This window comes from Monopterus albus, unplaced genomic scaffold (assembly GCF_001952655.1).
Source record: "Monopterus albus unplaced genomic scaffold, M_albus_1.0 scaffold294.1, whole genome shotgun sequence".
Lineage (NCBI taxonomy): Eukaryota > Metazoa > Chordata > Actinopteri > Synbranchiformes > Synbranchidae > Monopterus > Monopterus albus.
The window spans coordinates 387,800-400,728 of record NW_018128174.1 but is presented as its reverse complement, the minus strand read 5'-3'; the positions used below and the strand labels follow the sequence as shown (position 1 = coordinate 400,728).

General features: G+C 45.3%; 1 protein-coding gene across 5 annotated transcripts in view; it reads left to right on the top strand.

The window, feature by feature from the left end:
- hif1al (hypoxia inducible factor 1 subunit alpha, like) overlaps positions 1-12,926 on the top strand; it is a 19,043-nt gene extending 6,117 nt beyond the window's left edge. Inside the window, exons 2-15 of one of the 5 annotated variants that reach the window (XM_020623228.1) lie at positions 3,593-3,783; positions 4,927-5,087; positions 5,918-6,002; positions 6,401-6,516; positions 6,810-6,994; positions 7,070-7,176; positions 7,544-7,691; positions 7,880-8,145; positions 8,310-8,476; positions 8,579-8,668; positions 9,055-9,197; positions 10,260-10,374; positions 10,581-10,704; positions 11,377-12,926. In XM_020623228.1, coding sequence (XP_020478884.1) covers positions 3,593-3,783; positions 4,927-5,087; positions 5,918-6,002; positions 6,401-6,516; positions 6,810-6,994; positions 7,070-7,176; positions 7,544-7,691; positions 7,880-8,145; positions 8,310-8,476; positions 8,579-8,668; positions 9,055-9,197; positions 10,260-10,374; positions 10,581-10,704; positions 11,377-11,444 — 1,966 coding nt within the window. In that variant the 3' untranslated portion in view covers positions 11,445-12,926. Of the gene's footprint in view, positions 1-3,592; positions 3,784-4,926; positions 5,088-5,917; positions 6,003-6,400; positions 6,517-6,809; positions 7,177-7,543; positions 7,692-7,879; positions 8,146-8,309; positions 8,477-8,566; positions 8,669-9,054; positions 9,198-10,259; positions 10,375-10,580; positions 10,705-11,376 lie in introns of all 5 variants that reach the window. The other 4 variants (XM_020623227.1, XM_020623225.1, XM_020623226.1 and 1 more) reach the window with 4 other exon arrangements.
- The last annotated feature ends 3 nt before the right edge of the window (positions 12,927-12,929 follow it).

The window sequence follows — 12,929 nt, the reverse complement described above, 5'->3', positions numbered from 1 at the left end:
CAGCTGTCTGCAGATACCAGGCTGATGTCGACACAAACGGTGCACAGGAATCAGTTCCTGTCTGACTTCCAGCTGATCATTAAAGTGGACGCCTGGACCAAAGCATCTGCTGCTGTAAAGTCATGCAGAATGACGTCGCTCTTGTTACCAGTGCAAGGTTTTGTTGTTCCTGCTCAGCTGCCAAGTGTGTACATCGGAATATGTCATGCTGAAGTAGTTTTCTATTTGCCAAGTAAAATAAATCCTTGATCCACAACATTAGAAACGTGTTTATGTGGATAAACTAATTTTATAATCAGTGTAGCTCACATGTGGAATGTAGAATTAAAAAAATCAGTGCAGAATGACGTCGCTCTTGTTACCAGTGCAAGGTTTTGTTGTTCCTGCTCAGCTGCCAAGTGTGTACATCGGAATATGTCATGCTGAAGTAGTTTTCTAACCTACCATTATACTGCAACACATATCACAGTGTGGTCAATGTGCAGCATTAGTGCAGCAGGGTGTGACAGGTTTAAGTGTCACTACTTGTAGCTATGGCTTTGACACAGCTGCTACGTAGATCTGTAGTTGGATTAATTAAAAATGTAGAGACGGCTTATCGGTTTAATCAGACCAGGATCATGGAAAATGTAAATATATATGATAAAAGAAGGAAAACACAGTGGAAATAATCCATCCATCCATTATCTACACCACTTATCCCTAAATAGGGTGGCAGGGGCACTGGAGCCAGTCCCAGGAGGCGGGGTCCGCCCTGGACAGGTGTCCAGTCTGTCTGTCTGTCTGTCTGGTGAGAGGCGGGGTCCACCCTGGACAGGTGTCCAGTCTGTCACAGGGCTGACATGTAGACAAACAACCACACACACACACCTACGGGCGGTTTAGAGTCACCAGTCAACCTGAGCTGCATGTCTTTGGATTGTGGGAGGAAGCCAGAGAGAACCCACACAGCCACAAAGAGAACATGCAGACTGCACAGAAAGACCCCGAGTCAGCCGGGGCTCGAACCCAGAACCTTGTTGTGATGAGTCAGTGTAAATGATCAGCAGCTAATATACATGAGTCAGCAGAACTGCACGGCGCATCAGAGGCTTTAATCCATACCAACAACAACAGGAAATAAAATATATAAAAGCCGTGTAAATGACTCCTGTTGTTTAACAGCTTTAAAAATCTGGGACTGTTAATTTTAGATCTTTGACGATGTGAAGTACAACTGAAAGCGAATCCATTTTGCGTCAATGAGGTTCAGATGAATTTCCTGTGACATCACTCGTGTGTGAACCTGTCACCACCAGACTGGTTTTCACTATGAAGCCAGTAACATTTCAGCGCCGTGACCCCCACTCCTGGTTTTACACCAGTCTGATCCCCTGGGAGTTGTGACTACAGGCGCATCAGTGCGCTGCAGCTGTGCGCCTCGTGTTGCAGACAGAGTGAACAGTGCGTGTGTGTGTGGCGTTGTGAAGCCGCTCTCATGCACAAACAGCCTAGATGCACACGCCGATCTGATTCAGATACAGCGTCATGTCCTTACAGCGATGAGGGCTGACTCCCCAGGAATAGTGTGGTGCAGCTGCCTTAGATTTGAAAATAATTTCACGTTGTCATCTGAGAACGATTGTAGAGATAAACAAATGAAGTCGGAGAGCGACGTGTTGTCCTTGGTGTCCGAGCATGACTCAATGTTCTCTGTGTATCTCTGCGTTGAAACACGAGAACTTGGCAGAAACCAGTTCAAGAATTGTTCGGTCCAGTGAAGAATAGTTTGGCTGCAGTGAGGTTACTGCATCACACACACGGATATGTGTGTTGCATTGTTAACATTTTTGTAAAGGCTATAATGTGGATGAATATGTTGCAATCAGATTGGTATCTGTAATCTGGTATCTGTTTGTTCCCTTCAGTGAACAAACGTCTGGACACACTGTGGGCGGGGCCCAGTTGTAGTGTGTCAACAACTTTATTCATTTTTAAAAGTGCATTAACTCAGATACCCCCCCTACAGTCTGAGCCTGCCGCCAGTAGTCATGTCAAACAGCCATGGAGGAGCTCTGGGAGGCTAAGAGTCTGAACCAGCAGCTTCCAGACTCAGACTGGCTTCAGATGTGGTGTTCTTCCTTCTGGATGTGTTAGCATCTAAAGCTAACTTGGGTGTGTGTGTGTGTGTGTGTCGTGCTGTGTTCACTGTCTCTCAGCCACTGACTCTTCACAGCTGTGAAGCTATTTTTGAACTGGCACTCGGCTGCAGTCTAGTGTTATGTTCTTGTTGCGCTGCTTAACCATGTTTTCAGGGTCCAGTTTGACTTGCGGGCTCGGGCTGACTAAGTACTGAGACAATGGCCTTTATTTTAACTTCATAACTTTATTGCTTCCATGCGGTGAAAGTGTTGCAGTGTAGCTTGAGTTCCCACCGACTGGGCAGAGCACTCTGTGAATGACGGTGCAATGAAGCGCTGCTTTTGTCTTGTCAGCACATTTTTGATAGATGCCAAAGCAGTGAAGGACAGAAGAGGGAGGGGTCGGGGCTGGAACCAGTAACATTCTGTTCTTTTCAGTCTGGGACTTTTCTCCACGTCAGACAGACCGAAAACAGCATATATGACCTTACACAGGAGCGACAAGAGGCCTGCTCTGGTTCCTCAAGTGGAGTCGGGGAAATCCCAGGTGGATGTGGATCCTGGTCCCAAGTCAGAGCTGAATGTCTCAAAACTTTGAGACTTGAGGTCAAAAAGTCAGGGTTTAGTTTTTGTAAAACACACCTATATACTGATACTACATCTTATTTATATGGCCTTTTTCAAGGAACTCGATAAAGCAACAAAGTGGTTGTGGAACCATGAATGAGTCGGTATGTGGACGCCAGGGTTCTGGACACACTGCAGTTCACTGAGGGTTAGACAGACAGTAGAGGGCGCTGTTACAGTAGCGCAGTCTGGAAGTGACGAGCAGCTACAACCAGATGCGTGCAACATGTTCGATGTGAACCAAGGGCTGTTAGTTTCTTTCAAATGAGTGACTGAGCAAGAATTAGTTTACGGACGTGGTAGGAAGTCAGGAAACTGTCCTGATCACAATTTGAAGCATCCGTGATGAGACGTTGCATATCAGAGTACGCTGATATCGGAGAACGCAGTTATCAGTTGCTCAGTTTCACCACAGTCCCAGATTAATAATGCATTTAGCAGAAGTTAGAGCATGTTTACAGCCTTCTGATCAGTGTTTTCTGACCTTGAGAAACTGAAATGTTCTGTGTTGAACCTTGAAAACAGTTTGTCCTTAGCAAACAGAAACACTTGCCTGGGACTGAGGGAATGGTGTTTGTCAGAGAATGTTGACATGTCAAGTGTTGATCCTGGACTCCATACTGATGGCTTTTCTCTCCCTGATTTCCCACATCCCTTCTCCTTTCTCCACGTGGTCTTTTTCCGTTTTCTGCTCCTGCTCTCGCCCACATCTTCCCAACTCGCCTTCCTTTTTTCTGTTGTTCTGTTTCTGTCTTTCTCATCCACGCCACAATTGTTTGTTCTCTCATTTTCTTCCTCCCCTCATTTTCATCTGTCAATCATGCTTTGTCTTTGTCCTCCTGCAGAACCAGTTCAGAGCAGAGGAAACTGCGTTCTCGTGACGCAGCCAGGTGTAGGCGGAGTCAGGAGACAGAGGTGTTTTATGAGCTCGCCCGCACTCTGCCACTTCCTCGCAGAGTGTCCACACACCTGGACAAAGCTGCCATCATGAGGATCACCCTCAGCTTCCTGCGGATGCATTACCTCCTGCAGCCCGGTAAGAAGCACACAACCAACATGTTCCACAGTTTTTATCTTGATACAAAATGTAGGTTTTTGGGTTTATGACATTTCTTAAAGATGTTTTGATAATTGTGTTGCCATAAAATTCTAGACAGACTATCATTGTTGCCAGAGGATGAACCCTATGGGACGTTATCTTTTTTCTTTACCCTGCAGTCAAAATGTATTTGAGGGCAAAACTTTACTGGAATCAAATTAAATGTACTTTCAGCCAAAAACTGTTTTCGATATCAAATGTAAATGAGTCAAATCAGAATGATTCACTTCAATGACAAAAAGCCGTTGAACACGTTTCGTTGTTTGTAATGTGTCTGTTTTGGTTGTTGTCCTTTACATTCTGCTCCTGCTTAGTTGAAATAGGACACACTGTTCTTGGCGCGTTGCGTTTGGCTCCTGGTGCCTGTGCTCATGTGTATATTTTGAATATTCTTAAATCTTCACAACGAAAGGCACAGACCAGGTTTGTTCTCAGGCCTTAAGAGGCTCCTTACATATTTTGTGGCAACACTCTGTTAGGTTATAAATATTTCCTAGCAGAGTATTTTTATGCCATAACACCTTTCCCACGCCCCCTAGCTGCATGGCCGCTGTGCTGCATGCTGAAAATCTGAGTTTTCTCGAGCTGTGATGTCTCTTTGACAGGAACAGATGAAAACTGTCCAAGATGCGATCCACCCTCAGCCACATGTTTTGGGCTTGCCCAAAGATTAACATTTCTGGGTAGAGGTTCTTCACAGCCTTTCACATGTTTGTGATATGCGGGTACCACCAAACCCTATGACAGCCATATTTGGAGTGAGCCCCGGGACAAGGACTTCAGCTAACCAGGCTGTACTTGGTGGCCTTCTCCACACTAGGTGCACGGTGACAGATCCTGTTCAGATAAAAAAAAGACCACCTTCCCACAAGCAGTGGGTGGAAGACGTAGCGATTCACCTTAAACAACTACTGAATCCAACTCGAGGCGCGCGTTTAAGGTTTACTAAAACCTGGTGGCTGCTACAGCACCATGTAGAGAACCGGAATAATCCAGGCAGGATATACGGGTGATTAAAGACACGCACACTGACACTGATGCAAGGTGTAACTAACAATCTCTTGGTCAATTTTACAACAGGTGACAACCACAAAGAAAAGTCTGAAGAGGAGGAGGAGGTAGAGGATCCAATGGATGCATTCTATCCTCAGGCGCTGGCTGGCTTCATCATGGTGACGACTGAGGAAGGAGACATGATCTACCTGACAGAAAACGTCAGCAGACACGTGGGCATCACACAGGTACAGCGTGAACACAACCTGCAAGACGGCCCCAGCATTACAACACAAAGATCCGAGTAACAGTAACTTTCATAAATCAGCCCCGCCTGCCGCCTAGCCAAGGTTAGAAGAAGGGTTTTTCCAGCCAGTAGTCATGTCAAACAGCCATGGAGGAGCTCTGGGCAGCTAAACGTCTGAACCAGCAGCTGTCAGAGTGAAGAGGTGGCGTCTTTAGCACAGAGACAGTGGGACAAAGAAAGAGCAACAAAAAGGGTTAACATGGGTTTGGCTGTTTGACATGGAGAGGGTTAAAAGCAGCCAGAGGACTCAGACTGGATCCAGATGTGGCCTTCTGGATGTGTTAGCATGGTCAGGATTTTACCTTTGAATTATTAATATGATTTTAATTTGGGAGGAACTGGAGCTTTGTGTCACATCAGCAGTAACCAGAGCTTCTACTGGACTGACACAGTTACTGTTATCTTCAGGCTGGAGGCTGCAGTTTGGACAGTTTGTCCCATCCGGGCATCTGTAGTTTAGTTCTTGGACTAGGTCATCAAATCCGGGTAACACGAGCAAGGAGGACATCAACCCTCAAATCTCTTGGCGCCATTTCAGATGTAGTTTATAGCTGAACCATGTAGGTTATGTAACCGTGTGGGGCTGTACTGCTGTGTAGGGATTACATTCAGCGGTAAATTCAACACATCACTAAAATCTCTGCATGTGATTTGACTAAGTGTGGGTAAAGCACCAGTACTACAACACACGTTTGTACATGTACGAAACATTTGGCAGTGAAAGGCGTCGACTTTCTAACCTCAAACCGATTTGTTTTGTGTTGTCCACAGCTGGAGCTGCTGGGTCAGAGTATTTATGACTTTGTTCACCCCTGTGATCAGGAGGAGCTGCGAGACCTGCTAACTCCACGTCCAGGTCAGACACATTATCCCAGAGCAAATCCTGTCAAACAAACGGGGATTGTAACACACAGCAGCTCTCTCGCTTTAAACACACACACAGGTTTTGGCTGAGAACATATTTTATTTTAGTTGTTAGAAAAACGGATCCCCTGTTTTTGTCTGCCTCTTAGTCGCTGCTTTGTGCTGACGTTGAGCAGGATTACGCCGAGTCGGTGTAGTTCTAAGAGAATAGCCACTACTTTAGTCACTAAAGCCGTTTTTGCAGTGGAGTTAGCTACTGTTCTTTGAAGACCTTTAACTGGTGTTTTGATCATTTTACTTAAAGTATGAATGATAAATCTTAGTTTGGAAACTCAGTTTCTGTGAACTCCTGGGAGCTCATCTGCTTTATCTTTGTCGTGCTGTTTCCAGGCTTGAGTAAAAAATGGCAGACAGAGCAGCAGAGCGAGAGGAACTTCTTCCTGCGAATGAAGAGCACACTGACCAACAGGGGGCGCACCGTCAACCTCAAGTCTGCCACCTGGAAGGTTCGGCATTACCAAAAACACACAAACATGTTTCTCAGTCACCTATCAAGACACACAGGACAAAAGTCCAGACAGAGACGTGAGCAGGTCGGCTGTCTCTGGCAGAGAGCCCTCTGCTCTCTACGTGCACACTGTTGCATGGTCCACTCACAGCTAATTTGACTGATTTGAACATGGTTGAAGATCCTGTACAGTTGTTAGTATCAACACTTGGCACTAGCATGTATTATAAAAACTGAACCGGCAGTGTACTCCTCCACCTTCGATGAACCGTCCTCTTGCTCATCTTCCAGGTGCTCCACTGCACAGGCCACATGCGCCGCTTTGGTGGCGGCTCCACGTCGCCCCCTGCAGCCAGAGTGATGATTCTGCTGTGTGAGCCCATCCCTCACCCGTCCAGCGTGGAGTTCCCTCTGGACACCTGCACCTTCCTCACGCGCCACAGCATGGACCTGCGCTTCACACACTGCGAGGGCAGGTGGGACGAGCAGCCTGGAGCAGAGAGGAAATCTCTGAACGTCACTGTATTACACACTTTTTCTTCTGTTTTCAGGGTGAAAGAGTTGGTGGGATACAGACCTGATGATCTGATCGGTCGCTCGGCCTACGAGTTTCATCATGCCCTGGACTCTGATCATGTCAACAAAAGCCTGCACACATGTGAGTCAACGTGTGTGTGTGTGTGTGCTGCAGCAAAACATTAAAACTTCATGTAATTATCACTTCAGATCAGTACTGACGGAACCAAAAACCAGCGTCAGCACTTTCTATTTATCAGGAGCCAAATGTAGTTTTTACTGCACCACATTTATTTGATACTTTACTTATACACGTTGTTTGTCTGAGGTTAATCTGTTTTACTCCGATTTCTTTCTGAAATCATGACCCTGTGGTTTTACTGCTCCACACTATGTTCTAGCTCTGTAAACAAACACTTGTCACGATGTCCTGCATGTAATAATCTGGTCTGTTTTTTTGTTGTTTTTTTTAAACTTATCTCTTTTCTGTTTGTCCCCGTCTGCTGCAGTACTGTCCAAAGGTCAGGTGAGCACCAGCCACTACCGTTTCCTGGCAAACAGCGGCGGCTTTGTGTGGGCGGAGACCCAAGCTACCGTCCTCTACAGCAGCAAGACATCGCAGCCCGAAGCCATCATCTGCCTCAACTTCATCCTCAGGTACTGTGAGAGGCAGAGCGACGGTGTCATGTGACTGTGGCTCCAACACAGGACCGAACTGGTTTTTATGTCTGAAATGGACAAAGATGTAGAGTATACACAGTGGTGGAATTGGCGAATTAAAAACAGATGAATGTATGAATGTACCTAGAATCCACAAGATCTCAAATGTCTGTCTTCTTCTGTAGTGCCGTGGAGCAGCCAGACGTAGTTTTCTCACTAGAGCAGATCCGTTGTGACAGTCTGTCTAAAACTGCACCAGAGGACTGTGGGACATCCGACACCTGTGACCCTGATCCTGAAAGTGAGCTTGTCATCGACTCCAGTCAGCCTGAGGAGGGAGGGTCAAGCCCCAGCAGCGTCGCAGACCTCTTCGTTAACCTGCAGGAGAAGCCAAAGCAGCTTGTCCAGTTGTCTCCTGATGCTGGAGACACAGCTGTGCCACTGGCAAAAGGTGAGACAGACCAAGGACACACACTGTTACTGGAGCACCACTCATGAAGGGTTGTAAACAAGTACAGAGATTAAATTTAAGTCTAGTTTGAGTATTTTGGGGGGGTTCCTTACTTATCCTGTTAAACCGTTGGAATCTTCAGCTGACTTTTTTGTCTCCGTCAGATTTTGTTGAGCTGTCGTTCGCCAGTCCGCCCAGTCCGAACTGCATGCCGGAGCACCCTCAGGACCTGTGCACTCCACAACTGCGTCAGCTCCTCACACCCATCTTCAACCCCATCACCCCGCCGCCTTCATCCCCCTCATCTTCACCTGCTTCTGAGCCAGCACTGGTAAATACAAAGCTTAAGTTGTTTATATGTTGAAAGTATTCATTTCTGTCTGATGTAACTGTTTACTCTCTTGTTCTTCCTCTCCCTCAGAGTCCTTGGAAGGAGGAGGAAGAGAAGATGGATACCAGCGAGGTGGAGAAGTTCTTCGCCGTTTGTCCCGAGGATGGTCCACAGAAAGGACAAACAGTGGAGGTATGAGCAGAAACAGGGCTGTAACGTTTGGTTTTAAAAATCTATACAGACAAATGTGTTGTTCTCACTGGCAGCTGGTGGAACATGAAGCTGGGAGAAAAGGAATCTGAGCTGTTTCTTGTAGAAAATCCAAGTTTCTGTTGTGAAAATTGATCAAAACCAAGAAAATGAGAGCAATAAACATAAGGCAACATTTCTAAAGTGCAGAAAATGGAAAATCCTTATGAAACCATTACTGGTCCATCAGATGGGGTCCGGTGTAGACAGGCGCCAACAACATATTTATCATAGATGGTTTCAATTTGTGCACAGCTTTGAAAGATTGGCCGTTTTAATTTAGGAGGACACCAGCAGTGACCCACCTGTGGTCTTGTCTCTTTCCTCAGGGCATGGAGGGGATGGATCTGGACATGTTGGCTCCCTACATCTCTATGGACGACGACTTCCAGCTGACCTTCCTCAGCAGCTTGCCAGAGAAAGCGGACAGGCCTTCGTCTGAGACACCTACAGTTACAGTCAACAGGAAACGGTAAGACACTCTGCACATGTTCAGTGATTATCAGGAGTTTAAGGAAGTGTTTGGACAAAGATTTGCTTACAAAATACACCGCATGAAGAGTTGGCAGAACTCGGCGACCTCTGTCCCGTCAGCAGGTGGATGACTTCTGTATCTGTCTGCACAAGCCTGTAACCATCACATTTGATACAGTCAAATTCATCTGGGGGGGAAAATGCATGTCGACAAAACAGGACTGACACAGGAGACACTGTCCTGTCAGCGTGACCCAGTGGGGAAAGTAGCCAAGTACATTTACTAAAGTACAGTTCTGAGGTAGCAGTACTTTGAGTATTTTCATACTTTGACTTTCACTATATTTTGGAGCCAAATGTACTTTTTACTGCACATTTATTTGATACTTGGTTAAGACCAACTCTCTGGCTGCAACACGTTAACTGTGATGGACACAGTGCATCGATAGTTAGATTCTAATAAAGTACACAAATGTGCCATTCTGCACAGTGAGTACTTTAAGTATGTTTAGATGCTAATATTTTTGTACTTGTGTAACATTTTGAATGCAGGACTTTTACACCATGATCGTGTTACTTTTACGTGAGTGAGTACTACTTCTACCACTGGCATAAGCAGGAGGAGGATTTCTGTCCAAACTGATTTGGGCACATTTATCCATTATTAGCGTTTATTAACATTTACATTTAATATTGTGATTGTTTGACACATGAATTAACAGGACTTTCCTGTACAATGTTTCAAAAGTGGAGAATTTATCCACTAGGTAATAAATGAGGCGGTACTGTTCGTTACGCAGCGAAAACCAACTGTTTGAAGAGAGAAACAACGCTGCTGTTCTTCGATCTTTAGTGGCAGATATTAACCGTTGTCCTGAGGGTGGCGCCAGAGGACGGGCCAAATTTATCACATCCTGCTCTACACTGTGAGAAGTTAGGACAGAGCAGACTGAACTTGTCAGGCTCAGTTCTTCACTGGAGGCTGAGTGTTGGCCTCAGCTGTGCTCTGAATGCTAACAGTAGCTACTTAACCTAATTCAATGCAGTCTCTTTCCTTTAGCAGCCACAAGCCAGATGTGGAGGTGCCCCAGCTGCCAATTCCAGACAAGAGGCAGAAGCAACATCCTTCCTCCATGGAAGAGGAAGAGGAACTTCTTCTCAGCCACAGATTACTGGTGAGCAACAAGGCACTGATAGTGGTGCAGAAGTTCTGTCTGTGCAAATGAAATGTCTCAAAACCACAGCAACAGAAAAACAGCTAGTGTTCTGCTGCTGGCACACTGGGGTGTAAAGGGTTAAAAGGATTGAAATTAAATGAAAATTAATAAAAACGTTGTCATTTACATCTGTAAGGATGTTCAATTTGTCAAACTCTGTTCAGGGCTGCCTGGAGGAAGCCAACCAATCAGATCTGATCTTGGACCCGGACCCAGGCCCAGGGAGTCAGCTGCTCACAGACAGAGACCCTGTGTTAGGAGGCATACAAGGACTGTGTGATACTGCAGGTAGGATTAACATCTTTGTTTTCAGCCCCTGGAGACTTAACCACAACTTAAAGATGCAGGGATCGATTGGCTGGAGATCAAACTTGGCCAGTTTTCAGCTTGATCAGCCGTCACTGGTCAAGAGATCAGATTCCATGTTGGTCGGGTTTACACGCATGGCGGTTCTGGTCGTGCACACAGCACCATCAAAGCTGCATGCATTAACAATGGTGTCGGCATGGAAGTTCTTTCCTGTGAGTGAAGGCCAAAATAAGCCATGAGGGAACAACCGACTTAAGTGGCTGCATACGTGGGGTCTACACCAAAGTCATAGCATGTGCAGCACGTAGCATCTCTCCTTCATTTCTTATTAAAACATGTTTATGTGCTCAGTTACAGTTTTTAGGAGAAAGAAAAATTGCAACTCTAGTGCGGCGCTGAACGGTGTCTGCAGCAAACGCACAGCTAATGTTACGACACTGACTCGTACACGAACTGGATTCATATCGAGCGCAAAAAAATACTAGTTCACATATTGATCTGTTCGTTTTGGACCAGCACCAATGTTGGAGAGGTCTTACAGCGATACTCCACCCAGAACCATTTGAATAAACGCAGCAGCTTAGAGCGGGTCGCCATCACGCCTGTACGAGTTGTGGTCGAGCTAACTGTGTGTGTGTCTTTCTCCCCCAGCTCTGATGAGGGACTTCTTCGTACCTCACCCACCTGACCTGTCTCCGCCTCTCTCACCGATGACTTGATGGAGCTCTCGTCACCCACGAGTTGGCTTGGCTTCTGCGTTCAAAGTGAGGAAGTCCACGCCGGATCTGTCTGCAAACACAGCATCTTTAATGCGCACATGTAAAAACATCACACCACAAACAGAAGACATGCACTCACAGTGTAACCATGCTGTCAGATTGAACAAGACGTCCGCTTGTAGCTGAACCGGGATCGTCACTTAGGTTGTTTTCTCATCAATTTCACTGTGAGCTGATGACGTGTTGTAAATCAGGCTGGAAACGTCCGACTGATGGAGCTGCAATCCACTTTCTTTACTGTGACGTTGCTCAGTCCCGTTTTCCTTCTGTTTTTACGTTTTATCACAAATGCAATGTGAGAAACCACGGTAATCCGACTGTTTTACAGAAACAGCAGGTGGTGCTAAATTTTTTTTTTTTCTTTTCATGTAAAGGTTGTGAAAGATTAAAAATCAGATGAGACAGGTATAGAAACATTTCTCTGTGCAGCTAAATTCACCTTATTGCGACTTTATCACAGTTAATCTCTCTGCTCGAGTGGTTCAAGTAACAGAAACTCCCATAATGCTGTACTTCGACTTTTAGCTGACAACTGTCAAGTACGATCAGTTTTATTTCTTTCTTGGTCTGTTGCAAACAAATCACTGCCATATTTTTTGAAACAATTACACCGACAACCTTGCGAATATCAGTGGCATCGATTATGTCAGTGGCATATTTTTACATCTTTTTATATTCTTGTGCTAAACTTTTTTTATGATGCATTTACTAGAAAGTTCTCTGAGTTTTATTACCGTCTATAAATCCTGAGTCATAATTTAGTCACGTGTTTATTTATAACCCCTGAGGTGCCGGGTGGGCGGGGTTTACCTGATCTAACACTCCCTCTATTGGCTGTCGGACGCTTCACCGTGACCACGAAGTGTCTGCTTTCTGTGCGGTAAACCCAGTGACAGTGGCGCCCCCTGGATTGAACCACACAACACCATGATCCCACAGATTTGACTTGTCCTTTTTTCTATAATTTTAACTGTATAATCTGATTAACTTGGTGTTGAATCAGTTATCGTTATATACTCATTAGAAATGTAACTAAACACTAGTATTCATGTTTTGTCATGTAAACCTTTAAATGTTTTAACAAATTGCCTCAACATATGCAAGCTGGAAGTAGATGACAGGGCAGTTTTCGATGAAGTACTTTGTTTCTACACTGAGATGTGTGGGGTTGGTTTTATTTGGCCACAGACTTCTGTCATTTAAACCCTCAAATTGTCCCAGTTCAGTGTAAAAATCACTTTGTCTCACAGATGCGACGTAGGTCTTCCAAAGAGGTCTGTGCCTTTTATCAACCATGTCATTGAAGGGTTGTCTGAGTCCCCAGTGATTTTAAATGAGAAGATGAAATACTCAGTTTTTATTTTTACTGTTTGTCCTGTAAGCATTTCCAATCTAAATAAAGCTGTCAAAGCAAAAGCAGGAGCT